The sequence below is a fragment of the Lissotriton helveticus genome, chromosome 3_1, assembly GCF_964261635.1.
Source record: "Lissotriton helveticus chromosome 3_1, aLisHel1.1, whole genome shotgun sequence".
NCBI lineage: Eukaryota > Metazoa > Chordata > Amphibia > Caudata > Salamandridae > Lissotriton > Lissotriton helveticus.
Genome location: NC_136061.1, coordinates 162,461,666 through 162,488,518, shown reverse-complemented (window position 1 = coordinate 162,488,518; position 26,853 = coordinate 162,461,666). Strand labels below are relative to the sequence as shown.

At 45.4% G+C, this 26,853-nt stretch overlaps 1 protein-coding gene across 1 annotated transcript in view; it reads left to right on the top strand.

The window, feature by feature from the left end:
• Positions 1 to 7,781: 7,781 nt before the first annotated feature.
• The window catches only part of GUSB (glucuronidase beta), a 205,581-nt gene continuing 186,509 nt past the window's right edge, over positions 7,782 to 26,853 (top strand). Inside the window, exons 1-2 of the mRNA XM_078679464.1 lie at positions 7,782 to 8,264; positions 19,299 to 19,484. Of these exons, the coding sequence (XP_078535590.1) occupies positions 8,052 to 8,264; positions 19,299 to 19,484 (399 nt within the window). The 5' untranslated portion in view covers positions 7,782 to 8,051. The remainder of the gene's footprint in view (positions 8,265 to 19,298; positions 19,485 to 26,853) is intronic.

The window sequence follows — 26,853 nt, the reverse complement described above, 5'->3', positions numbered from 1 at the left end:
CGAAAAGCTCCCTGTGGGAGGCTTACAAAACTGTTGCACGGGGGGAGGTACTCTCCCTAATATCCAGGCAGAAGAAGAAGAGCAGGGCCGAAATAGATAGAGTGGAGGCGGAGCTTTTGGTCTTGGAGACCGCTGTCTCCTCTGGGAGCAACCCCGGGGCGGGGCACCGTCTCGGGTTGCTCCGGAATGAGTACAGGACCCTGACACGTGACAGAGCAAAGGCGCAGCACGCTAACACGCAGAGTAGATTATACGAACTCGGCGATAAGGCCGGGAAGTTGATAGCTTGGTTGGAAAAGGGCGATTGGGGTTCCCGGTTGATACCGGAACTGCGTATTGCGGGTGCGGTGTCGACGGACCCCCAAGCGATTGTGGATGACTTTGCCCAGTATTTTAAGGAGGTTTATACTTCAGCTAGGGGCTACACAGAGGAGGAGAATGCTGACATGATTCGTGACATTCCGATGCCGGTTCTATCTATTGAGCATAAAGAGTTCTTGGATTCAGCTCTCACTAATGATGAGGTGGCAATGGCCATCGGGGGTGTCCACTCTGGCAGGGCTTCTGGCCCAAATGATCTTCCCATTGAACTATTTAATTACACGCCGACCACTTGGCCCCATATTTAAAAGATATGTATCTTGAAAGCAGAGACCGTGGCGAGCTACCGTATGATCAACGTCTCGCTAATATAGTTGTCCTCTATAAGGAGGGTAAGCCACGTTTGGACTGCTCGTCATATCGCCCGATCTCTGTGTTGAATGTGGAGCCTAAGGTGTTGGCCAAATTGCTTGCCGCCTGACTGGTGAAGTTCATTACGACGCTGGTGCATCCGGACCAGTCCGGCTTTATGCCTCGTCGAAACACTGCCCTTAATCTCCTTCGGCTTCATGGGGTGGTGGCAAGTGCGTCCCACATCCATGAGCCGGCGGTGTTGTTGTCCCTTGATGCCACTATGGCTTTTGACAGAGTGGAATGGTCGTATCTTTTTGCGGTCCTGGAGAAGATGGGATTTGGCCCCGAGTTTATTGGTTGGGTCCGCCTCCTTTACTCGGCCCCACTGTCTTGCGTTGTCGTGAACAATCATCAATCCAGCGACTTTTCACTTGGGAGGGGCACTCGACAGGGTTGCCCTTTCTCACCTCTTTTTTTCGCCCTGGCTCTCGAGCCGCTTGCGGCCTGGGTACGCTGGGACCGTTCGATCAGGGGATTGCGCTGGACCTCAGACTGGGAAGATAAGATCTCGTTGTATGCAGATGACATTCTGTTATATCTGACCTCCCCGCGCAGTTCCCTGATGGTCTTTATGGATATTCTTGCGAGTTTTGGGAGGTACTCGGGCTTCGCAATCAATTGGGCGAAGTCGGTCCTCTTCGTGCTGAGTGGTGAGCCTCCCAGGGTGCCAGAGCATTGCCCAGTGAAGCTGGAACTGGTTAGTTTCCGATTATTGGGAATTCAGATTTTGAGAGACTCCAGGGTTCGCTTCAGATTGAATTTATTGCCCCTGCTGGCCAGATTGCGTGGCGATATCACTAGGTGGAAATCACTCCCGCTCTCCTTATTGGGCTGTGCGGTCCTCTTTAAGATGATGGCCCTCCCGCGCTTTTTATATGCTTTACAGAACTCCTGTGATCCGGTGCCCCCGTCGTATTTTGGTGAGATAGAATCGCTGCAACGAGGCCTTCTGTGGGAGGGGAGGCCTCGTATTGCATTGTCGAGATTGATGTTGCCTTGGTACGACGGGGGTATAGGTCTGCCCAACATCAGGAAATACTATTGGGCGTCCCAGTTGGCGCCCATTAATCAAGCAATTTATGGCTCGCCGATGGATCCGGGTTTTGCTATGGACCGTGGCCAGGTGCCCGGAGGAGAGTATACTAGGGTGTTATACGCGAAATATGGTCGTTTCCCCTTGGTGGGTCCTACATCGACGGCGACGAAGATATGGCACGAGGCTACAAGGGCTCTTAACTGGGCAGGATGTATAACAATGGCTACTCCCCTATGGAGCTCGGAGAAGTTAGGGACACTGTGGAAAACGAAAGGGTTTGACCGATGGGATTTGATTGGAATTGTGCAGGTGCGAGATGTGGGGGGTAAAAATGTGATGTTAACGTTTGAGGAGCTGCAGGCTAAATACCAGCTGCATGACACTGAACGGTTTCGTTACCTTCAGATTCGCCATGCTATATGTGCAGTGGTCCCCCATGGTGTGAAGCCCCCGGTGGCCTCTCCGCTTGAGGATCGCTTATTAGATGGTCATATGCCAACCAGAGCCATATCACTGACATACAATAAGTTGATTAATCATACTGAAGATCCCCTGGTGAAGCTTAGGGACCAGTGGGTTGCAGATGGCTTTGTTTTGGATGAGGAGGACTGGAGGGAGGCAGTGTCATCCCCTAGAATAGTGGCGGTCCCAATGAGACTTCGCTTAGTCCAACTTAGGATTCTCCACCGTTCCTACACCACCGGTCCAGGATTGTTAAGGATGGGGTTGGCGGCGTCTGCGGATTGCCAAAGAGGGTGTGGGAGGTCGGGAACGTTCCTACACATACTGTGGGAGTGTGAGAAGGTCCGTGATTTTTGGGCAAGGATACATTTGAAAATGAGTGAAGTGTGAGGTGTACGGATCGAGTTGGAGGTGCGTCGCTGTTTGCTGAATGGCTGGGAGCCTTTCGACCTCTCGATTTATGGCAAGATTTGGGTCACTCTTGCTTGCGCAATTGCCAAGCGTAACATCGCTCAACTCTGGGGTGCAACCCAGGTGCCTAGGATTGGGAAGTGGATGGAGGACCTTGATTGGTGTATGTTTCGGGAGAGGTCTGTGTATGTGTCAAGGGGGCGACCCCGCAAGTGGGGTAAGATTTGGGGTGTTTGGAACGCCTATCGTGGGGACATCTGCACACCGCCTGAGATAGACCCTGCCGAAGTGGATCTGGAGGACACCTAGACCTATTTATATATTTTGTCTTATTTGTCTACCTCTGGAAGTCTATGTTCTCTCTATGCATATGTGAATGTACTCAATGCGCTCTGGTCAGTTTTGAGTTATGTAATGTCTTTGTTTCAATAAAAAGATGTTTAAAAAAAAAATAATAATAATTCTACCGGCAGGCCATTTGGCCCTCTGCCTTTCCAGACTGTAGAGCATGTGCCGCTCTACTTATCTCCTCCACTGTCAAATCTCCCTCCAACAATTCCCTGTGGACAATTGTGGAAAGGTTATATCTCCTTAAAAGTTTCTGCAGTCTGACTCTGTTATCACAGACGAGGATGTATATAGTGTTTCTTATTACGTTGCGAACACCTCAGCAATCTCTTTCCCAGTCTCATGTCGTCTTTCTGCTCTATCGACTATCTCTAGGACCCACCTACCACTCACACCCTCCTATCCTGCCACACCAGCAGTTATCAACCTTGTTAAATTAAAAATAAATGTAACATTAAGATTTATTCAAAATAATTAAATTACTAATACTAATCTATTCTTTACATCACTTTTAATCATTTTAAATTCATATTAAAACATTTCTTTAATTAAACTTATTTTAAAATGCAATATATTCAAAATAATTAAATGTCCAATTGAAAATGAGATCAGTAATGCTGTAACATTATATAATTCTATATAATATATTACATTATTCTACTTTTGTAATAAATATATGAATATTTGGCTATGCATTTCTTGATACTCTGCCTTGCTTATCTCTGTGCAGTTTTGTGTATCCTGTACATTATGGCTATATAGTTCTGGATACCCTGCTACGTGGAAGTGTGTGGTTGTGTCTACCCTTCATTGTATGTCTTTTTGTAGTATGCTCAGTTGTTCTCTGGTCAGTGGCTGTGCATCATGGTGTAGCTACAGTGTTTGGCTGTACAGTTCTGTGCACCTTTCATAATTTAGTTGGTCAGAACTGTACAGACTGCATTCTTTGGCCATGCAGCTCCACGTACCCAGCACTGTAAATAGATGTGCAACTCAAACCCTGCAGTGTTAGCACTGGCACTTGGTGAACCTCGTAGTGTAGCTTCTAGGGTGTTTATTTGTGTTCTGCATTCATTGTCTGACCACCTATGCTTCCTGGTACATTCCATCTTCCTGCTGTGCCTCTAATTGTTTCCGTCCTGTACCTCTGGTATTTCCCCTCTGCTATTGCCTGCTGACTCCTGCCCTGACCTCAGGGCCGAGTGCTTATTTAAAAGGATGCAGCCAGTGCTAATATAGAACCGGGCTAATGACAAATGTGTAACATATAGGAAAAGAAGTAGGGTTTGTACACCTCTCTCATGGAGCCTTCAGAGGCTGGGCTCTCAGCGCGGGGATCTGTTAACGGGTCCATATATTCCTAAATCTGGTGCTGCTGCTAGGGAGATAATAACTGTGTTCATATGGTTTTGCCTTAGTTACCTAAATAGAAAGACATCTATTTTACTTTCCCAGTTTTTATACATGTAATATTTTGTGTGATACATGCTTTTTTTCAGGAAGACTACAATAATGTGGTTATTACCTGTAATGGGATGGACAGCAGATGAAATAAAAAGGTACCAGTTCAAAATCGTCATGCATGCATACAAAGCTTTACAAAATCTAGGACCATCCTACGTCAACCATCGACTGAACTTCCATCTGCCCGCAAGACACCTGCGCTCCGCCTCACTTGCGCACCCCCCACCCCCCACACACACACATCTGTCGCAGCAGCAGCGGGTCGCTCATTCTCCTACATGGCCACCAAGACCTGGAATGTCCTGCTCCTCCACCTCCGAACAGCACCCTACCTGGCGGACTTTAGAAAGAAACTCATGACCTAGCTCTTCACCAGAGACAACCTGAGCGCCCAGATACCACTAGGGGTGCCGGTGCGGCGCTACACATATGATTGATTGAAATAATATCTGTACATGAGCATACCTGACTATTTGCCTCCGCTTAAGCTTGAAAGAGATGATGAACAATAATAGTAAGGAGATAAGTGTGAGATGCTGGCTTGGGATGCCAGCTCTGCCATCTGCTCATGAAAGGGTCTCTTATTCAGGGACGTTTGAAGGCATGGGCAAAGTGGGCTCTGGCCCAGGGCCCCAGCCTGCCAGTGGGCCATTGATAGAGCCAGCTGTGTTCTGCAGAGTGTCTTGTCATGTTTCCTTTAATAATTCTTAAATAAATTGTTTAAAATGGTGTTTTCCTTTAATTTATTTTTAATATGGGTGATGTGTGAGAGTCTATTACAGACATTTGCAGACAAATGTGTTTTTGTTTCATGCAACATCAATAAAAATAGTTTATTTTATATCAAAACAGGACCTCACATATGAGAAATGGGAGGTTGTCACAGAGATTATTTGCAGTAACATTAGTGCGCTGCTGCTGTGTTAAAAATATTGAAAACACACATCACTATCCCTGAATATTTGATGTAAACACGTTTAGAATTTAGACCAGTGTTCCTGTACACTGTCAGTGACCTGGGCAAAGAGGGCATGAAAGAGCTGAAATTGGATCATAAATTCAAAGCTGATCCGAATAGGGGGGCCCAAAATACTGTTAGCCCATGCCCCCCAAAATTCTTAAGATATCCTTGCCCTATCACCTAGGCATTTTCAACTGAGGCCATTTAAAAGTATGGCAAAGGTTGATGGAAGCCATGATGATGTTCAATTAAGGCCATTACATACACCTCTGATTGTGCAATTCTTGCCCGCTATACCTTGGTAGGACAATAAACAATGTATATTGTTTATTTCACATTGATTCAATGTTCACAAGGTTGATAAAATAAGTGCTGGGGCTCTCATAAGGAGGCAGCTGGCACCAGCCCATTTCTCCTGTTAGTGCTGCCTAAAACCGAACCAAATACTAACCATGAAAGTGGGGAGATGATGTGGCATAATAGCCAGAGCTGCCGACTTCGCCGCTGGGGAATCAGGTTTGAGTCTTGTTGGCTCAATATCCTGTGATTCTGGGTAAATCATTTAATCTCCCTGAAAATAATGTGTCCTTAACTGGTGCTAATGAAAAGCGCCAATGTTGATGATTAAATGTCGGTGTTGAGCACTGGAAACCACTGGCTCAAATTAAGCACTGCCTCCAACACTCTCTTCTTCGTCAAAGAGCACACAGTTCTTAGCAAGCAGGCAGGCGCTGGTGCTTTAGGCTCCAGGGCAAGTGGTCTTGATTCCTTGGGTGTTCCTTGGCGGTACACTATACTAAGCACATATTTTTGGCTTAGGTGTTTAAGCCACGCCCTTAATTACATCGAACACCTCCTTTAGAGAGACCCCCTCCCCTCCCCCCTCCAGCTTTTTCATCCCTATTAAACCCCTGGAAACAACACCATGTCACAGCCACTTCATGGCCTGGCACTGTGCATCAGGCATGACTCATGACTTCCACTTTTTCAGATTTCCTATGTGCAGCGGCATAGTGAACCCTCCCTCACCCCACTCCTTGCTTTAGGAGCTACAGCCAGGGTGAAATTCTTGATTGGCCTCTTCTGTCTGCAACTCTGCAGACAAAGGCCCAGCTCATAATTAATATGAAAAGGTGGGCAAGTGAGTAAGTGTAGGGATGGACGGATGGCTGGATGGATTACTGAAAGGGTGAAAGGATGAATGAAAGGGTGAATGGATGGATGATGAGAGGAAGGACGGATGGGTGATAGAAGGATGGATGAGATAAAAGGTAAATAGATGGATGTATGGGTGGAAGAGTAGATGGGTGGGTAAAAGGGTGTATGGGTGAGTGAAAGGGTGGATGATAGGCGAGGGAATGGGTGGATGGATGAGTGAAATGATTGATGAATTATTAGGTGAAAGGGTGGATGAATGGATGAGTGAAAGGGTGGATACAAGGATGGATGAGTGAGTGAAAGGGAGGGTAGATGGACACAAGGATGGATAGATGAGTGAAGGAGTGAAAGGATGGATGGATGAGAGAAAGGATGGATGAGTGATAGGGTCAATGGATGGATTCATGAGTGGATGAGTAGATGGATTGGTGGATGGATAGAAGGAACAATGGCTAAGTGAAAGGGTTGATGGCGAGAGAAAGGGAGGATGGATGGATGGATGACGGAAAGGGTGAATGGGTGGAAGGATGAGTGACTGGTTGGATGGATGAGTAAGTGAAAGAATGGTTGGATGGGTAAATGGCTGGATGGATGAGTGGATGGATGGATGGATGAGTGAATGGATGGGTGGAAGAGTGGATGGGTGGGTGGAAGAGTGGATGGATGGGTGGAAGAGTGGATGGATGAGTGTTCGAATGGATAGGGTGAAAGGGTGGATGGATGGATAATGGATGGATGAGTGAACGGGTGGATGTAGGGATGGATGAGTGAAATGATGGATGGAAGGATACATGATGTATAGGTTTGCAAATGGTTGAATATATTTGGATGGGCTTACTTATATACTATTGCGCGACCTCCTGTGATGTGTCTGTAAAACTTACCTTTTGTCCTGAAATTTTGCCCTGAATTTTGACCTCCTGTCCTGAATTTTTGTCCTGAATTTTGACCCTTTGTCCTGAATTATTACCCTCACCGTCTGAATTTTAAGCCATGCCAGTTGGTCACCTTATAAGCAACAGAAGTTTCATAACGCAACATAATAAGTTTCACAGTTATTAGTTTAATTTGGATTTATTTTTAATTGACAATTACCTTATTTCATATGCAGTCACTTGAAGGTAAAAAAAAACAACAAAACAGTTACAGGATATTTAGATTGTTTTAGCCACGCCTTTGACCCCGCCCCTACTGTACTTAGACTGCACTTCCCTAGGTGGTGTGTCAGCAGTACCTTGTGCCTGTCCTCATCTGTGGCCAGTCATGTGCCGCCCGCTGCTGTCAGCTGACTCTTCGCGGGCTGTGTGAGTGAGTCTGAGAGGAAGCGGAGATTTCACAGTGCAGGGCGCTGTGCACCAACTCCCCATATCCTCTCTGACTTGCACCTCCCTCACAAACTCACCCCAGACCTCAAAGCCCCCCCTCTCTCCCTGCCAGCCTCGCTCCCCCAGCTTCGTGCCACCCCTGCCGTGCACCATGCCGGGCGCCTCCCGGCTCTGCCTCGCCGTGCTGGGCTGCTTCCTCCTGGGAGCCCCGAGCCGGGCCCTGCAGGGGGGTCTCCTCAGCCCCCGGGAGAGTAAGAGCCGGGAGCTGAAGGAGCTCGGAGGGGTCTGGAGCTTCCGGGCTGACAGCTCCGAGAGCCGCAACCGGGGCTTCGAGGAGCGCTGGTACCGGAGCCCGCTGCGAGAGGTACGTGGGGGAGCGCGGGGGCGAGGGAGGAGCGCGAGGGGGCACACGGACGAGGGAGCGTCAGGGGGCACACCGGCGCGTGCACAGGACTGCGGGGACGAGGGAGCGCCAGGGGGCACACCGGCGCGTGCACAGGACTGAGGGGAAGGGGGGCAGCGAGGTGGCATTGCACTGTGGGTGTGCAGTGCGTGATGAAGGAGGGAAGAGTAACTGCCCTCCGGGCTGTCTTCAGGTTACCAGCAAGAGGACCCTAATTAAATCCTGGACCAGGCGCTGAAATGTTCACCATAGGAATTTTCCACGTACTTAAAAAGTGCCAATGTTAACTCAGCCTGTTTTGGTGGTTGTTTTCAATCACGATCACCTTCAGAAAAAGTCAGATACCTCCCTTATTATGAGGTCGCCCTCAACTTGATAACTTTGAAAGGGGTGCTGCGTAAACAAAAAGCCCATGGTGATCAGGTCAGCAAACTCGGAGCCAAGTGGTGCAATTTAAAGCACATTTTTCCAAATGACTAATGTTAAAAGCCACACGCTTCGCAAGGGTCTGCTACAGTGCCAGGGAGTGTTCTTTCTAATTAGTAATAGTCTCTATATGTGCACAAGAGAAAGTCAGCCCAATCTTCCTAACTACTCGAGCCACCGTGCACTTACACCAAAGAGGACCTACACTGGCCACCATCTCTTGTAAGCCCTAAAGCCTTGCATCTTTAAAACCCTCGGCCAACCCCTGCCCGGCAGACATCGGGCCTGCGCCACTCGGCACTTTACAACCCTCCCCCTACAGCCCCACTGTGCACCAGTGTAACCAAAGGACTCCAAGTTGACACACATTTGCCGAGCAGCACTAAAGCTGTGCCCGAGACCTGGTGCAATTACTTCACCTATACTAATGCCATTCTTCTCCAGGGTGTTTGCCAAGAGTAATTAAACTTGTTTTAAATCTTGTACCAGGTGATGTAATGCACATTGTTGTATCTGTGCCAGTCTGTATGCCATCCAGCTCAATGTCCCGGGAAACACAATAACACCTGAATTGTTGTTTAATATCCGAGTGTGAAATGTCTCTGTAAGGCAATGCACATCCAAAAGATATTACATTAAAAATGTCAGTGTGCGCCTGTAATATCTGAGTGGTGCCCCGCATGCTGCGGCTAATGCTATTCTAAGTGCCACCTGCCTGCGGAGATTCTCACACAGGCAGGTGTTTGCTTAATGGCTAAATATAGGTTCACCTTGAAATGCCAAGTTTATAATAACATAATTAAGTACACGTTGCACTGCCAGTACCACGATGTCCCATTTAGTTACACATTGCTGTGCTAGCTAGCCGCATAATGCCTCACATGCACTCTGCCATACTAGTATCTTGATTTGATTTCTTTGAAGCGCTTGAGCATCAAAATATTTCATGGTGCTATAGAATAAAACCAGGCGGTAGAAAACAAGAAACGACAAAACCTGGGGCCAAGAGGGAGCAAGAAAAGATACGTCTGTCCTGACATAATAAAAGTTGTTCCCTGAATGTCAGCAGCATCAGGATTCATCCAATCAAGCAGCATAAGGCTTCATCCAATCAAGCAGCATTAGGATTCATCCAATCAAAAAGATGCGCTCCAGGGGAGGGCCTATCACTAGAAAATAAACTAAAGCCATCAAGCAAGAAGTGAGCAAATGAGATTGCTAACAAAGCCAACCAATGGTAAGCAAAGATCAGGCGTAAAGCTCACTGTAAGTACTGGTATTGTCCACAATAGGTCTTCAACAGCAGACGTCGCTGTCTGAAGCGAGACCGAATGAATCTCTTTCTCTCTGCTGCTGTGACAATCCATCTCAAAGTTTGTGACATTCCAATCTGAGTGGACCTTTCACCCAAACAAGCACAATTTGTCTTTGGAAATTTAAACAAAGGTATTCTCTCCAAGTGGAAAACATGACCAGGAACATAGGGGCACAACCAAGAACTCAAGCCAGAAGATTCCAGATTGTAAATTAACTTGAACATAATACAGACATTTAAAGAAGGTGTGCCAGTAGCTAAAAAAAAGATCTTGGCGTTTCTGGGAAACCAATTTTCCTAGCTGATAAAATAAATGAATTGCGTGGCCACATTTTGAAATCTCTACAGTTTTGCCATGGAGCAGACTGTGAATCCCACATACAAATTGTCAAACCCTATTTGAAAGCCGCAGGGCAAGTAGAGCATACCAGACCTCAGCCGGTGTGGTTGAGGCCTTCTACCTCAGCTGTCCTGGAGCTCGACCTATTGCGCCTAGCCATTGGGGTAGCGGCGCGAGCTGTCGGAGGTAGTATTAGGGGGGAGGGTAGAGACTCAGAGCTTAACAGCACCCAATTAGCATGCAGTAATGATTGTCCAATCCACTCTCTATCTTTTATACAAGGGGAGTACTTTATTATACCAAAATGAAATGCTACTAAAAGGAATATGTCTTAGGGCGCAGGGTTGGATAAAGGGTACCTCGGGGAAAATAGGCTTAAAAGTATGAGGCCTGGTGTAATCTTACTGGTGCAAGCTCGCTATGAATAGCATTAACAGACTTTAATGTTGGTCCATAAGTCAGCCCTTCAGTCCCCCGTCACTGGCAGCCCCCACCATAACTTGCCATGTCTCAGGTCGCCTCTTCTCCTCCTGAGCCCTTACTAGGGTAAAGCTGGTACTAGGTTGCTTGTGTTCAGGGAGGACCTGGCCTGACAGGGCTGGACTGTTCCTATTGGAGCAGGGTCAAGACTGATTTGCATATGACTGGGTCCAAACTGAGGTGGCATGGTGTGCAAAACAACGATGGATTGGGATGCGGCACTGAGTAATTACTAGTGACTAAGATTAATTCAAGCATTCCAGCCATCACTTTTTAGGTCTCGCCTAGACGAAAGCAAAAGCGAAGCTTTTGCTGTCTAGGGAGACTACTTTTGTCGCCACTTTCCAGGGATTCCGGGGAATGTAGACAGCAGACTGTGACGAGCTTGTCCTCCTGGCGATTGTATCTCGTGAGCGCGCACGTCGCGTCGCCGTCCCTGCTATTCCCATGCACAGAAAGGCTACCGCACGCATGCGCACATACACACACTGCATACACACACACACACATGCACCCCCCCTTTAACAGACACACGCGCAGACAGACACACGCACGCACAGACACACTACAACAGACACACGCGCACACCCCACCCCCACTCACCCCTCCTCCTCCGCAACACACTCACCTGTTCTGGCGGTGCTCGGCGTGCCTCTCGGGCGGCGGTTGCGCTTTGAGGGGCTCTCTCACCACATGAGAGCCCCGCCTTCTTCATGCGCCCGGCCGCTCTTCACCCGGTCCCCCATCTCGGGACCGGGACTTGATCAGGAGCCCTCGGGGCTCCTCGGACAGTGGCTTCTCTCTCGCTCCGCGATGGGGGCGGGACTTCCGGTTGGGGCCGCGCTGCGATTGGCCGGCTGCCCAACCGCTTCCGGGTCGTCGCAGGCAGCGCGGCGGCCCGGCGGGAAGCGGGAACTTGTTTTTGTTTGCCTTGAAATCCTTCCTCTGCTCCCCGCATGACAGGCATTCCACCTGGGGCCCCAGGCGAATAGTTTCAAGCCTTTCAAAACCAACACCCATTGCTGGATCCTCGAGGCAAGTTACTCCTTGTTTCTGAGGCATTTTCACCGGACTGTCTACCGTCTAAGCAGCCCACTGATCCCTTCCTGGGATCTCAGCTCGATATTCGGTATGTTTATTTCATTATGTTATCATTTGTAGGGCGCCAAACGGGTATAGTTAAGGGGTGCATAAATCATGCTTGCTATCTAGTCACGAAATGCTTGTGTTTAGCCCGTTTCTAAGCGCTACAAAGCAGTGGCAGATAAGGAAACCGCTGCTCCCCGAGATGAAGCGAGTTGCCCATGGTCACACAAAGCGCAGAGGAGAAAGTGAGACTATAATCATGGTGTCTTGACCTGTAGGCAGCAGCCTGACCAATAGGCCGCCTTCCCAGCTTTGTTGTGTGACTTTACATGCGTAAATGTAAGGAAATAGGTAAATTGCCATTTACTCAGCACTTTCAAACGTACCCAATGCGTAGTGTTTAAAGCACAGTATGAAGCATCCTCAGTTGTAAATATTGCTATAAAATACTTAGAATATATATTTCCGGTGCTCGGTTCGTTTTATTATAAAAAGAAGTCAAGTAGAAAAAACATCAGCAGTTCAACAGGAGATACAAAAAAACTTATCGGCCTAATTGTTGTTCTAACACTCACCGTAGACAAAGCATGTTTGTATTTCCAGTGAGAACGGGGACTGGAACAGGCGTCTGCAAGCACAGTCTTTGCAGTCGATGGGGACTTTTTATTCTGCAGTACATGAACGAAAACGTCACTTATGCATATGCCAGTGTGCGAAGCAATGGATCGAGTGGAGCCTTTTCATTACATTAATTGTGTAAAACAAGCTCCAATTCAATCCACCACTGAACTCTGGGGCCTATCTAGGGTGTTTAATGCAGCTGCTATAGATATAATTTCACCTTCCTGCAACTTATCTACAATTGTGCCTATATATAACAAGCATTTGCAATGTAATAGGTCTCACATTTACGCAAGTTTAAGCTGTTGGCATTGTAAATGACAATGCCTTTTATTTATATTTTAAAAACAAAAATAAAAGACAATGTTATTTGCAGTGTCAATAGCTCAAACTCGCATAAATGCGAGACCTATTGCATTGCAAATGCTTGTTTGTATACTTCAGTGTGCTGTCCTACTTGAGATGTGGTTCCTGTGCACACCGTGACATTGGAACCAAACTATACCTGGATGATGTGCCTTTACTAGGGTAAAACTGGACCTGGCAGTTTGGCCTGCACTGTTCCCATTGTAGCACGTTCAAGGCTGATTGGCATATGGCTGGGTCCACACTGAGGTGACATGGTGTGCAAAATAAAGGATTGGGATGTGGCTGAGTAATTACCAGTGGTTGAGATTAAATCAATCATTTTATCCTTGTGACTCGAGTGTGTGAGGCAGCATGGAAGTTGACAGGGCTGTGTTTAATTCGTGCTAGCAGAGTGAGTAAGGTACAGAAAAGATGAGAATTCATACTTTGAGAGACAAGAGCAGAATGACTGAATTAGTCACAGTGAGTCAAACTTATGTCGGGAGGCGACTGACATGTCACCCTGTTAGGAGAGTCTGACAGCTGAAAAGAAGAAAATATCCCCACTAGTACCAAAGGGTGAGGGAGCTCATAGGCAAGTGCACGCTTGGGTTAAGTTCTCTAAAAATGTGCGTTCAGAGCCCCAGGCCAAGCTCTTGGGTGAACAAGGCTGGGAAAGCCTCTGGGGTCCCCGGATAACTTGCAGTATCCATCAGACTCAGACTGCACACACTGCTGGCGGACGCAGGCAGTCTGAGAGGTTGGATTAGGAATTGTCAGGACAGGAAACTCCATGTATTGCCTACTATTGGTTTAGATGAAGGCAGAGTTGGTAAATCTGATTGTAGAGTTAATATGAGGGGAATGTGGGAATATGAATGCCCCAGAGGAGTTCGGAAGGAAGGTTAATTTGGTACATATAAAAGTTTACTGCATGGCAGTCAGATCCCAAGATGAGCTGGGATGAGGTACAAATGCTACAAAACAAAATACGTTACAATAGTCCCTGGGAATATATGGAACTATGGGGCCCCTTCTGGGGTATCCAAATGGGCTCTTATTGGGCTGTGTCGAAAGGACATCTTAACGTCACTCCTGCCTCGAAGCCCAAACCCCTGTGAATGTATGGGACGCTTGCATTCCAGATGGGACGCTCTTATCTTTTCGTAGCTACTCCAATGCACACATATTTAAGTAACAAATTCACTAGGGTTTATGTTGGGGGATCACACTAATAACACCCTCTGGACTCGTGTATATGCTGTAAAATATCTGTTGCCGCCATAAAGGCTTGCAGGCAGATTGTATAAGGCAAAAATACTGTGCATATAGCTTTTTAAGCGCTATATATAGTGTTCTCTAGAATCACAAACAACTTTTTCCCAACTCGAAGTCTTTTCTGTGTTTTGATTCAAAATATCTTCCTCAGCCCTTCAGCCATGCCTCCTATCTTGTCTTTATAACTTTTAATGTTGTGCAGCCAGTGCTTGCACCAATTCAAACCATGGCTGGGGTGCACATTTCTGTAGTTTGATATTTCGCTGGCCTGCATGAACACTAGCCCCTTCTTGTGTGCGCTGCCAGATTGCCTATTGTGTATTTCTACCTGATATGCACGTATATAGGAATCCTCCTTCTGTTATTAAATCGGTGTCTATTGGTTAACAAGTAATAAGCTGGTTGTGCTTTTAACAAAAAAACATTGTTTAAAATGTATAAAGCTTGAGTGCTATTGGTTAAGCTTGAGTGCTATTGGTTATCAGGCAACAGATTGTTTAACAAACTAATCTGTTTATATTCTGAAACTCAAATTATATTGGTTGCAGTATTAGAGAGCAAAGAAAAATCAGCTGGGGTTGCTGGAAATGCTGCCAAGTTTCTCTCAGGTCACAGTACCACTCACAGGCACTTTGCTCTCTAATACTGCTGCTCTCTACTGAAGACGGGCTCAACCCAGAAACACGTATCTAGAGATATACAGCAATGTCTGCACCAACTTTGGTAAAAAACTCCAGCTAATTTTGAAGCAAGTTTGAACTGTGTTCTGCATTTACCATGATGCAAAGGGGCGAACTGTGCTGGGACTGTGAGGCAGTGTGCTCCCAACCCCCATTCTATATCTTATGGGTATTTATATTTTGGAGGACGGGATATCTGTCACTGTTGTGACGGAGTAACTCGTCCGCCAAGATGTTAATCATGCCCAGAATGTTGGTATTGGTACTAAGCTTATCCTTGCTGAGTAGAAAAATATTTAATTTCACACATGGTGGGCCTAGTTGTGCTTTATTAGAAGGGCTGATTAATGTTTTTCCCCCAGAAATCTCATTCCCTACACCAGTCCAGGAAATTATGGGACACCATTGTCCTTTATCTGCAAAAAATGCAACCAGCCACAAGCCTTTCTATTTCACATTCACGCTTTGTACACCAAGGCCTGTAGGATGTTTCTCATCCACCCTACCTCGAGCACAGTGACATCTGATTCTTCCTCCTCTTCTACACTCATTACTTCTTTCGGTTCTTTGCATCAGTTCCCCGATCTCATTAACCGCCATCCTTATTTGTTGGTATAAAAATGGCACTTTCTTAATGGAACTTCTTGTTACAACATATGCATTCGACTGAAGTAAATTATATCTCTATGTTTTTTTTGTTATGCACCCAAGGCGTTATCTAATATACCACATCTCAGTGTATATTATCTGCATTAATTACATTTTCTGGAAGAAATGCTAGTGCTGTGAACAGGAGGAGAGTGAAGACAAAGGTCATATGTTTGTGAAAGGCCTCTGGCTGTAATGTTAGGAAGCATTACATGCCAACAAAGTTAAGAAGTATTAGCGTCTTCAGTTCAGCTTTCAAAGTGGCACATTAAATTAGTGTTTTGAAGTTCCTTGTCCTGAATTTAATCAATGGCAGGTCTCCAACAGGAACTGAACCTAAGAGTCTTTGTTTTCACTGTAAGGGCAGGTAACATGAGTGCTTGCTGCGTTAAGATTGTATTTGCAAGCAGTATTCTCGTATACATAAACTTTATTTACCTTTTGTTTTTATTGCTTTTCTATTAAATATTAAAAAAATAAGCAAATCATAATTAATGCGAGCTTTAAAAAATGTCCTAATTGTGATAAGTTCATGTAAGTGTTTGTATGGACAAACGGGTGAACCATAGCTTGAGGAGAACCATTAATTCTATTCCTTTGTAGCATACAGTTGACAAGCTGGATTGTCTGCACTAAAAGCAGTATTATATAATGTTAACTCATGAGTGTCAACTATAAAAAGACAATAGCTTGACCCTCTATTCCTGGGAGCAATTATGTTGTTTCTGCATCTGTGCACATATGCTGAGGCGAGTAGGAATTCATCAAAGTGAAGAGAAAGAACCAACCGAGAAGGAGCTGGCCCATTTCACCAATTCTGTATTGAGAGTTGGGTGGAAGCAAAATGTCCTAAGAATTATCCCTAGCGGTTGAACTGTTGTCTACATTACAAACGTTTAAAGCATTCCAAAACTGAGTTTAATGCTGCATTGCCACATATGCTAGTTCAGATTGCGTAACGAACAAGCATGGCATTGCTGTTGTAGGGTGAGGGCAACTCTGGCCTACTTTGCATTTTCCCCTACGAACGACAAATGTGCAGCTATGATGGAGAATGTGTCCTGTGTTACGCTATTTAAATAGCTATGTCACTGGGCCTTTTATGTGACTGCGACGAGCTATCAAAGAGAGCAATGTGTTTCTTGCTAAGTAATGCCCCAATAGATGTCGAGCAAAAATAGATTTCTTTATTTAAAACATTAAGTTCTATTCTGTTGTATTATATTCTATTCACCGGTTTCATAAAGTTCATGACTACCCGACAATGGGCTTCCCACCGCTAACAGAGCTAGCTAGAGTGAGGACGGTTAACCTGGATTTAAGGAAAAAGATAGGTCTTTAGTTTCTTTCTAAATATCGTAAAATCGTCTTTCATTCTCAGGCTAGTAGGCAAAGAGTTCCAAAGCGTAAGTGTAAAAAATGGAGCGACCTCCACTTTTAGCTTTCTTGACTCTGGAAACAACAAGGAGGTCAAGATTGTTGGACCCAAGGGCCCCGTTGGTATGATATGGGGTGATCAGCTGCTGGAGAACATGTGGGCCACCTTCGTATTTTTCCGGATTGATGATACAGAGTGCCTTGAATTATACTCTGCAATTTATGGGCAACCAATGAAGGGTTTTCAATGTTGACAATCAAAAACCTTAATTCTCAAGTGGTCTGAGAATGGGAAAACATAAGGCAGTTCTAAATCTTTTAACCATCATGTGGGTAATCACAGTTATAACAATGTACTAAAAACTAATGCCAGATGTGATTCACCCTGTAACCTGCTAATGATGACTGTATACATGTTATAAAAATAATTAAAAAGAAAAAAAAAAGAACTAGTCACCTCAACTCTCAGGATTGGAAGAAAAAAATGGCTTAAAGTAAAAATAGTTTTTGGGTCTTGGTCCAGGCACTGAAGGGGACTACTTAGTGTGTTCATGTGCTCCTTTGTGTAGGGGCAGAATGCCGTCACTCGCAATGAAGTTAGCTGGTGGCTGAAGTGGACTGAAACATTGCCCCTTGCTGTAAGCTGGAGTGGGCGGAGAGAAATGTGAATGACTCAATAACCGATCAATGGATGAAGGTAGTTAGCTTGAAAGCTCCTATAGGTATCTATTTTGTAATTAAAGTTCTAGTAAAATCAAAAGGTCCTGGCTAACTCCAGAGCTGAAAAGAATTGTTTCGATTATCAAACACAGACAGTTGTTAATGCCATACACCCATCTGCGTTGTAAACAGGAACAATTTTTACACAATAAAGTTTGAACACGATTGGCGGACAGGGCAAAGGCATTTTGCCCTATTTAAAAAGAAATGGTTTTAGTTAACAAGCAAAAGACTGCTTGCAGAGGCCAAAGGGAAATGGAAAGCAGCGCTAAGAGCCTGTTGCAAGTTAAATAAAACTGTAATGTTTTGCATACCTCCTTTAAAGCCTGTAAAATGGAATACCAAAGATATAATAGTGGAAGGCGGGATGTAGAGGTGGACTCGAAAGTGGAAAGGAGCCTGTGGCTTCAGAAGCTGCGGTTAGGTGAGACTTTCTCTCATGAAGAATAAACTTGGGAAGTTCGTTGAAGGGATCTCTTGTGATCTCTGTGCGACAAGTATCTGACTAGTTTCAAAACCACTTTTCAATAACGGCATTGGGTGTACATTGCACATAAACAAGCAATCACCGAAGCCAGAAAACCAGGTGCACAGGAAACATATATCTTAATGTATTTTACAGATAACCATTTGTACTTTTTGAAGAGTATTGTGCACTGGCTAACAATACATCATATATTTACATTGGCCACTGAAAACCATCGGCTGATCAGACTGTACAACTAGATGAATGTGGTAAATAAGACAAGTGCAGTAATGCTAGCTGTAGATGAATGCATGAAGGAACTCACTCCAAGGTCATGAATAAGCAAAATGATCTCAGTTTATCACTCTGAACAACTGGTGTTTCTTTTTTAAGACGAGGAAACCAACTAGTTGAGGAAGCTTGGTAGCTCTTATCCATGTTCAAAGTGAGAACTGAGCTCTTGTCAGTCCTGTTGAAAGCTGCACAGAGACCAATAAAGATGGGAAGATGAGTGTCCCCATCATCTAAGAAGCAGAGGCATCAGCCGCCATCTTAAGTGTAGACATGCCAATGCAGCATCTAATGTGAGAGCTCCCTGGAGGGAGTAATTGAATGAAAATGGTGGCATCTTGTATGAAAGCATTGTTTGGAGATCTAATGTGAACACTTGATATGCCGTCCAGTGAATGACGAGACAATAGATCTCACCCCCCTAGCTGACATCATCATGCATGCAAACAGTCTAAAAAACCTATTGTGTAAAGAATTGTTAACAACGCAGGACTTGTTAAAATAACTTTTCTTTTCCCTTTATTTGACGACCCTATTAACTTAAGAACATTTCTCACAAATCAGGAGGACCTGACATACGACCAGTTGATAGATCACTGGTGGAAGTTAACAGCGTTTTTTGTTTGAAGATGATTTTTGTTTTGCCATTTTGTGTTGTGGATTTGCAAAAGTAACTAAGATGCAGTGCATATTGGCGGTGCCCTTTTTGCTTTAAGGCTATACTGCTAATTGATGTTAATTATAAACTATTTTTCATGGGACTTTATCGCGGTACAGACAGTACACAATTTATTGAAGGGTGTTTCACATATATATATGGAGTTTAATACTTTTAGAAAAAGTATTAACTTGTAGTAGGGAATTTACCAAGTGTATTTCTTGTGATGGTACTTAAGTTTCCTGCGCATTGACCTTTTAGACTGGACCTGTGATTGACATGCCAGTTCCCGCTAGCTACAACGACATCACTCAGGATCCAAGCTTGAAGAATTTCATTGGTTGGGTGTGGTACGAGAAGGAGGTGTGGCTGCCCAGTCGCTGGATTGAAGATGACACCATAAGAGTGGTACTTCGTGTTGGCAGCGCGCACTATAATGCAGTAGTGGTGAGTATTGCTTGTTTTGCAAAGAACCCCTTGTATGTGGCACTAAATTAGATAAACCATGTGTGCTACATAGTCCGTAAACCAACATTAGGTGATGTGCTGTCTTTTATTCGTTAATATGACACTGTCTGTTAAAAAAGGATTATGCTATTAAATGAATGGGAGAAAAATGTGTTGATGCCGCCAAATTATACTAAGCAGAAGCCTTGATCAATTAACTGTACTGTTAAACCTGTATTAAGAACACCTGCATCAGAGTGTCCTCATTCAGAGAGGTTTTGGTCTTACATTTATTTATTTATAAAGTTTTATATAGCGCGAACCAGATCGCGAAGGATATCACAGCGCTTTTAAAAAGGGTGGAGGAAGGTCAAATCCCAATATCAACATCAAGTAATAATACAAAACATGAATAATCACATGATTCACATACAGATGACACAAAGGAGAATAATACAAAAATCAGGTATATAGCGAGCTACGAAGGGGGCACTAGACAACATTGCAGTAGTATATCCTGGAAAGGGTCTCCTTGTAAAAGAACATTACACCATGATGTGTTGACAGAAAAAGGCGTATCCTGGAGGGGGATTTTGAAGTCCGGCTTCTTTATCCTTCCAGGAACCTTTTCTATATTTTTATTAGTCTCTAAACAAAATGCCACCTACTTTTAGCTTGACACCAAAATCCATACACATACCAGTTTGCTGTTAAACTGCTATAGGATATTAAAAAATGCTGGAGAAACAAAACATGGCTAAAACTTTATTATTGCAGCCAATGAGAAAGTTGTGAAGCCTGTGTGAATGCCACAGTCTTCTCCAGCTCAACATGGCTAATCTAAGAAGCTAATGAGTGTAATTCGTTGTTTGCAAGCTTCTGCATCATGCCATCCACATCAAATGTTTCTAGTATTCACACTAGGAAGTTATTTTCAATTATAAATGGAAAAAGATTTATAATATGGGCAATTTATGCTACATTCACATTTTGTCGATCAGTCAGTGGCAACAGTTTAGAGATGGATGAATTGGTGACCAGTGGACCACTGTTAAATACTTCTGTCATGCGGATCCCTGGTCCATGCATCGTTTGTTCTCTTTAGGCCTGGATGGAGTTCCGCTACGCAGAACTCTGCAAAGTGACCAAAAAACTCAGCCATGGTACGTGGAGTTCAGCAAACAGCGGAGTGCGTTAGGTTGTGTCATTTGTGCTGAGTTTTAGCGCTGGGTGTTTGTTCTGTGCTGGAAAATTAGCACGAACGGCTCCATGCACAGCGCAAGAGGCAGCTGCTTCTTTCTGCCGCTTGAGTAGATTCTCTACTTGGGAGGTAGCTTCCTCAACGTGAGCGGAAGGTTTCTCAGCGTGACAGCCCACATTGAGAAATCTCGCTGAGAGGTGGTCTAGCGTTGGATTTTCCTTGCTCGCGCTCTCCAACTTGATGCTGACAAGTGAGGGAAAAACTCTGCTCTGCAAACTCTGCGTGCTTTGCGGAGTACAGAAAATTCTGCAAACTCCGGGAACAAAGTGGAATTCACCTCCCAGGCCTAATTCTCTGAGCAGTTGTCACTTTTGTGTTTTAAACATTTCAAGCTTCGGAAATAATTATAAAATATAGATTTATTCTTCTTGGAAAAGATGATACAGATCTAGTGTGCTGTCTCTCAGGTTGCAGATGTTTGCTGCAGCTTGCACCATTTATGGTCCTAGCTGGACCTATACTAAGCGCTTCCACCCTTATAATCTTTATATTACATTAACTCTATACATGACATTTGGGATAGATATGTTTGCAGCTTAGTATGTAAGACCTCAGATACCCGCTGGTGATACCTATTATAACAAGAACAATTTATTTGTTCTGGGTGTCACAGTAACTCCGTAAATGATAATGGTAGCCTTACCCATGTTACGCTAGGTGGTTCACAGGACTCTGCGCAAAGGTGTACTGAAGCTGCTTTCATTAATAATGTCATGTCCCGCATTTGATCCATGTGTACTACAAGCCTCCTTTCATGCATGTACTGCCTCCATAGGAAATACGTTTTGACCATCTGACTTGGATGGCAATTACATTCTTAAAAATACTTATTGTAGAGTTTCTCCTTGTTTGCTGTCTGTGTCCCCGAGCAGTAGCAGTGTAGCTGTGTGTTGGCCTTGGATAACTAGAGATTGCTAGCTTGTTATCAGGATAGGTTGTCTTTTTGGATTGATTAGCCTAGCAAAGGAAACAATAAGTATCGAACCTGATACAGACCCGAACTGGGAGCTAGTGGAATACTTGTAGAATAGGTAATTGTGGTTGAATATTATGTGATTGCCTTTGAGGTGCATTTGTGGTAAGCCTGCACCCTCCCATCAAGCCAGAATGGCCAATTCTACCAACACCCAGACTCTCTTTTGTGATACTGTCTGGGATGAATACACAACTGCTAACTACACCTAGTCATGTGACCTCTGATACAGGCTTCAGGCACACAATGGTTAGCAAAAGAAAATGGCAACTTTAAAAAAATGCACTTTTCAGAATTGTAGCTTAAAATCCGAATTTACCATTGTAGGAAGGTGGATATCTGACTATGGTTACCCCCAAACTTTTTGCCTGGTGTTTAGCTGGTTTTTGACATAGTTGGCCTGGGATCCTGCTATTCAAGGCCCCAGGCTAATTGCTCTCTCCTTAAAATGGACTCCATGTACCTTAGGTACATACACAATTGGAATTGGCTCACCTTATTGGCCCCTGTAACAGTGTACCCAGGTACCCAGGGCATAGGTGCTTCCAAGGCCTACCAGGGGCTGCAGCATGTATTGTGCCACCCCTGGCCTGGCCTCCATATTTGACACAACTGGCTGATCACTCAGCTGGGGTAAGTCGGTGTAACCACCCCTTACTTAGGTGTAGTATGCCTATACCTAACCTAAAATGGACACATATGTTCCTATCAGTCACTCCTATGGAAGGCCTCATCAATCCTGGAGGCAGAGTGCTTGGAAATATGTGAGATGGTGCTCTGGCATGAGCTGAGCCTGTCTGCAGCTTTCGGAACCATGTCCTTTAGCTGTTTCATGATATTGCCATACCATATACTCTTAAGTGCATTATGAACCTCGCGGTTAAATGCTATCTTGGGTTTGGCTTTATCAAACCTGTCGAGTAAGGTGTCATACGAATTGGAATACTACCCCCTCGCCAGTTCTGGCGACGGGGGTAGCATTCCACCCTTCTAGAGGGACACGACATGTACCTAGCCTGAACCCCGGTTAAAGTTAAACAGAGCCTTAGCATCACAAAATGGATGCTGCCACCACAGACACAAGTCTGACCTCCTGCTGCTGGGAGTCCTTCCAGCGAGGGCAGCTTGGACAAAGGGTTTCCTGCCTGGGGAGGTGCTAGCACCACTCCAGACAGGATTTTGTGTATTGGGTAGGACAGGGCTGAATAGAATCAGACATGCCTGGGGCACACAAGGTGTCCCTGTGCATAGGCCAGTTCAAACCGGTGCTGGGGCTTTCCAGCCCCAGTCCTGGCGCGAAACTGGACAAAGGAAAGGGGGTGTAACCACCCCCCTTCCTGGTTCCACCCAGAGGAGGGACCTAGTAGGTGATACGGCCCCCCAGATTCGAATAAGAGTGGGAGCTGTGTCCTGAGACTTCAGATCATCCTGAATCAACTTGAAATACAGAAGAAGACTGGACTTCGACATTCTGCTGCACAGAAGACGGAAGAGAATCTCCCTTGTGGCCAAGGAGTGACCACCCTGTGAATACAGGCACCAACCAGCAACTCGACGTCTGCTTTGCCGCCGCCTCCCGCCGGAGCCCGAGCCCAGAGCCTGACAAGACCCAGACTCCCAGACTTCTCACCGCCGAACCACAGTCCCTGCAAAGAAGGGACCCGTGGAGGCACCGAGAGACGTGGGACCGGACCTCTTGGAAGACCCCCGAAACGCTGACTGCGCAGCATCAGAGGCACCCTCGACGCTGTGCTTTGGGGTTTGAGAAGCCCCAACCTCGAGCAGCCCTTGCACCGAAGATCAGCCCCCCAGCATCTCCACGATCTGCGTGGGGCCCTTTTGCACTGTGCCACTCGACGCGCCATCCCGGCCACTTGCCACGCGGCTAGCGGCCATCTTGGCGACGAAACCTTCAACTTACACTGCGGGTCTGGTTGCTCCAGACTTGCCCTCGCTCCTGTAAAAAGGAGCACCTGCTCTGACCTTGCTGGTCCGAGTAACAAGCCTTTTTCGATTCCTGCGTGGCTTGCATTAGCCAAGGCCTGTTTGCTCCAATCAAGTTGCCGACACCGCCAACAGCGAGAAGCCTGCGTGGGACAGCTCGTGACCGACTCCTGGACGTCTTCGACCCCTCGTGTCCACGTGGCTGCAGAGAGAAGCTACACGACATCACCTGTTTGCACCCGACATCGCCTGGTTCCACTCTGGTTCCACGGTAGTCACTGGCTAGTGACTTTGAACATTGTCCCCTCTGCTTTCAGGTCTTCACCTCTTCAGATCCACCCTTGGATCCACCGGAACTCTTCACATCGAGTCGCCTGCAGCATCTTCAGCTCCAAGCACCATCGACCTGCGTGACGAAACCCGACACTACTTCGACCCTATGCACCCGCTTCCTGTGGGTGAGGTAACTCAGCTCCGCCGGTGTTCCCACACTGGTACACACCTCTAGTGTCTGTGTCTAAAGTTTCATCCTTCTAGGTCACTCGGAAGGTTCCTTAATAACTAACTTTGTAACTTTTACGCACCATTGACATTGCATTGGTAAAGCGTGCACTTTCCGCACTGCACCCGAGTCCCGCGGGCCTTTCCCGACTTCTTCACTGCTAGTCCCGAACAGCTCCAGCGATTCCCCCAGGCCCTAGGACTCTTCACTTTCCCCATAGTGGTTCTTATACCACTATTTTAGTATATGGTTTGGGTGGCCCCTAGGGCTCATCCAAAATTGTGCAACTTTTGTGTATTTAAACTGTGTTTTGTTTTAACGCATTTGCTTCTGTGCTCATAAAGAGTATCAGGGATATTTGTAGAAATAAATCTATATATATTTTCAATATATATCTGTGTGGTGTCCTTTCATTTGGTATTCAAGGGATTGTGTATGGTAAAACAGCTTGCTTGACATGCCTTTACAGAGTTTAGCCTAAGACTGCTTAGTCCATGCTACCCCTAGGATAGCTTGTCTATAAGGTTGACTTTACAACCTGCACCATAAGGGTTGCTTGGCATGGTACAAGGTGATCACTAGAACTAGTGAGCATCATATACCAGGCCAACTTCTCACAACCATTAAAAAGGATTATAAGATGGGCGCCAGAGGGCTGGCTACGAAGATGACCACCTACTAATAAAGCTATGGCAGCCCTAAGCATTTTTACCTTCCTCTCGCCCTTTTCAGTCCCATTCTGGGGAGTCCAGTCAGCTGCGGATGCTTAACCTTCCAACCAGATGTGCTGGGATGCACTTTGAGTGTCCTGCGGCATCCCCTTCCTGTCTTATTGATATCGCTGGGCTGCAGAGTGGTCCAGCCTACTACAGCTGGGAGGCTCGCCCAACATGCCTGCATTCTCCCGTTGCTCTGGGGGCTCTCCTTGCTGCTGTGCTTGTACTAATCAAGATTTCTTTATTCGGTATTTCAACAACACCATAAAAGTACATAATTCACACTATAAAAACATTTCATTATGAAGAAGCAGAAATAAACTAATCAAATATACAGTATTCGGCCACATCCATATTTTCTCCATTTGCAATAACAAAGATAAAATTCATTTAGTAGACCTTAATCTTTCTGCAACCCTCAAAAAATTAATCACACAAAATAATGTCAGGGGGTCTTTTGACTCCTTTAAAAAAACAGGGGCATCTCTTGCTGATCTTAAATTAGCTTTTTTAAAAAGATGTATTAAAAAACAGCGTCTGGGTGTTTGATAAAATGGGCATAATAATACAAAATGAAGAGTGTCCTGTGGAGATTGGTGATCGCAGCGACAGGGACCCTTTGACTCAACCGCATTACTGAATCCCGCCGGTTCAGATAAAATATGATGTAGCAAGTTGAGTCTAAAACGCGTTAGTAAAAACCTGTCATGGGGGTTGTATACAAGGGAGAGATAGGGCTCCAACCCCCTAGAGGATTTCACTGTCATGTAGGCCTGTACGGTATGCTTACTACTGTCCCTCATTTCTCGTGACCGGGTGGTAAGTTTGGAGAGCTTATCAAATACTCTTACTTGATCTTGTTTTGTGATACTCTGTGGGTTTGAAAACAAATTTCCAAATCCAATGCTTTCGAAAACCCCTTTCACATATTTTAACCAGGAAATAGATGTGCCTTTCTCACTCTTCAAGCAATCTGTAATAATCAACCGCGACAGATTGGCTTCCTGATTAATCCATAATTTTAGCCAGGCCATGAGGGGTCTGTTCCTCACCCTGTCCTCCAGGTACTTACAGCCAAGTTCCTCATGTACTATATATGATGGTACAGATTGGGGTACTTTAAGCAACCTCCTTAAGTATTTGTTTTCCTTGGTCTGTAAGCTGGTTACATTACCCATTCCCCATAACTCTGCCCCGTACACAACCTTTGCAACAGTGATCGAGTTGTACATGGTCAGCATTTGTTCGGGAGCAGAGCGGCCCAGTCTGCGCCCAAAATTCATAACTGCTCCTGAGCTCGCTGCCAGCTTACTGCCATGTTCGTCTATCAGCGGTTTAAAATTCTAATTTTTATCGAATAAAATGCCCAAGTATAAAAAAGTCTGCACTTTTACCAGACTTGTAGTGCCAATTTTATAATTAAAATGTTTACCTATATCTTTTGGGCCTAACTCCATTATATATGATTTTGTCAAGTTGGTAGATAGGTCAAGGCTAGACATGAACTCCACAAATCCGTCAATCAGACGTTGCAGTCCTACTGGCGTTCGGGCCAGCAGGACAGCGTCGTCCGCATAAAGCAGAACTGGTACGGATCTACTTCCTATTCTGGGCGTATCTGCTTTCAGATTTAATAAAAAACTTTCTAGCCCATTAATGTAAATGGAAAATAAGAAGGGTGCAAGTATGCACCCTTGCCTCACCCCGCTTGTACATTTAAAACGGGCTGTCTGGTCGCCCTCCAGATTATACCTCACTGATGCGGATGTGTTCTGGTGAAGGTTCCTCAGAATAGAAATAAGGCCAGCATCAACCCCCAGGTCAGATAAAATTCCCCACAGCTTCGATCGATTTACACAGTCGAAAGCTGCTGCCAGGTCCATAAAAGCGAAGTAAACTTTCTCCTGTCTAGCAACTGTGTATTTCGTGACCAGTAGATATAAGTTTAGACACTGATCTGTCGTGGACCTCCC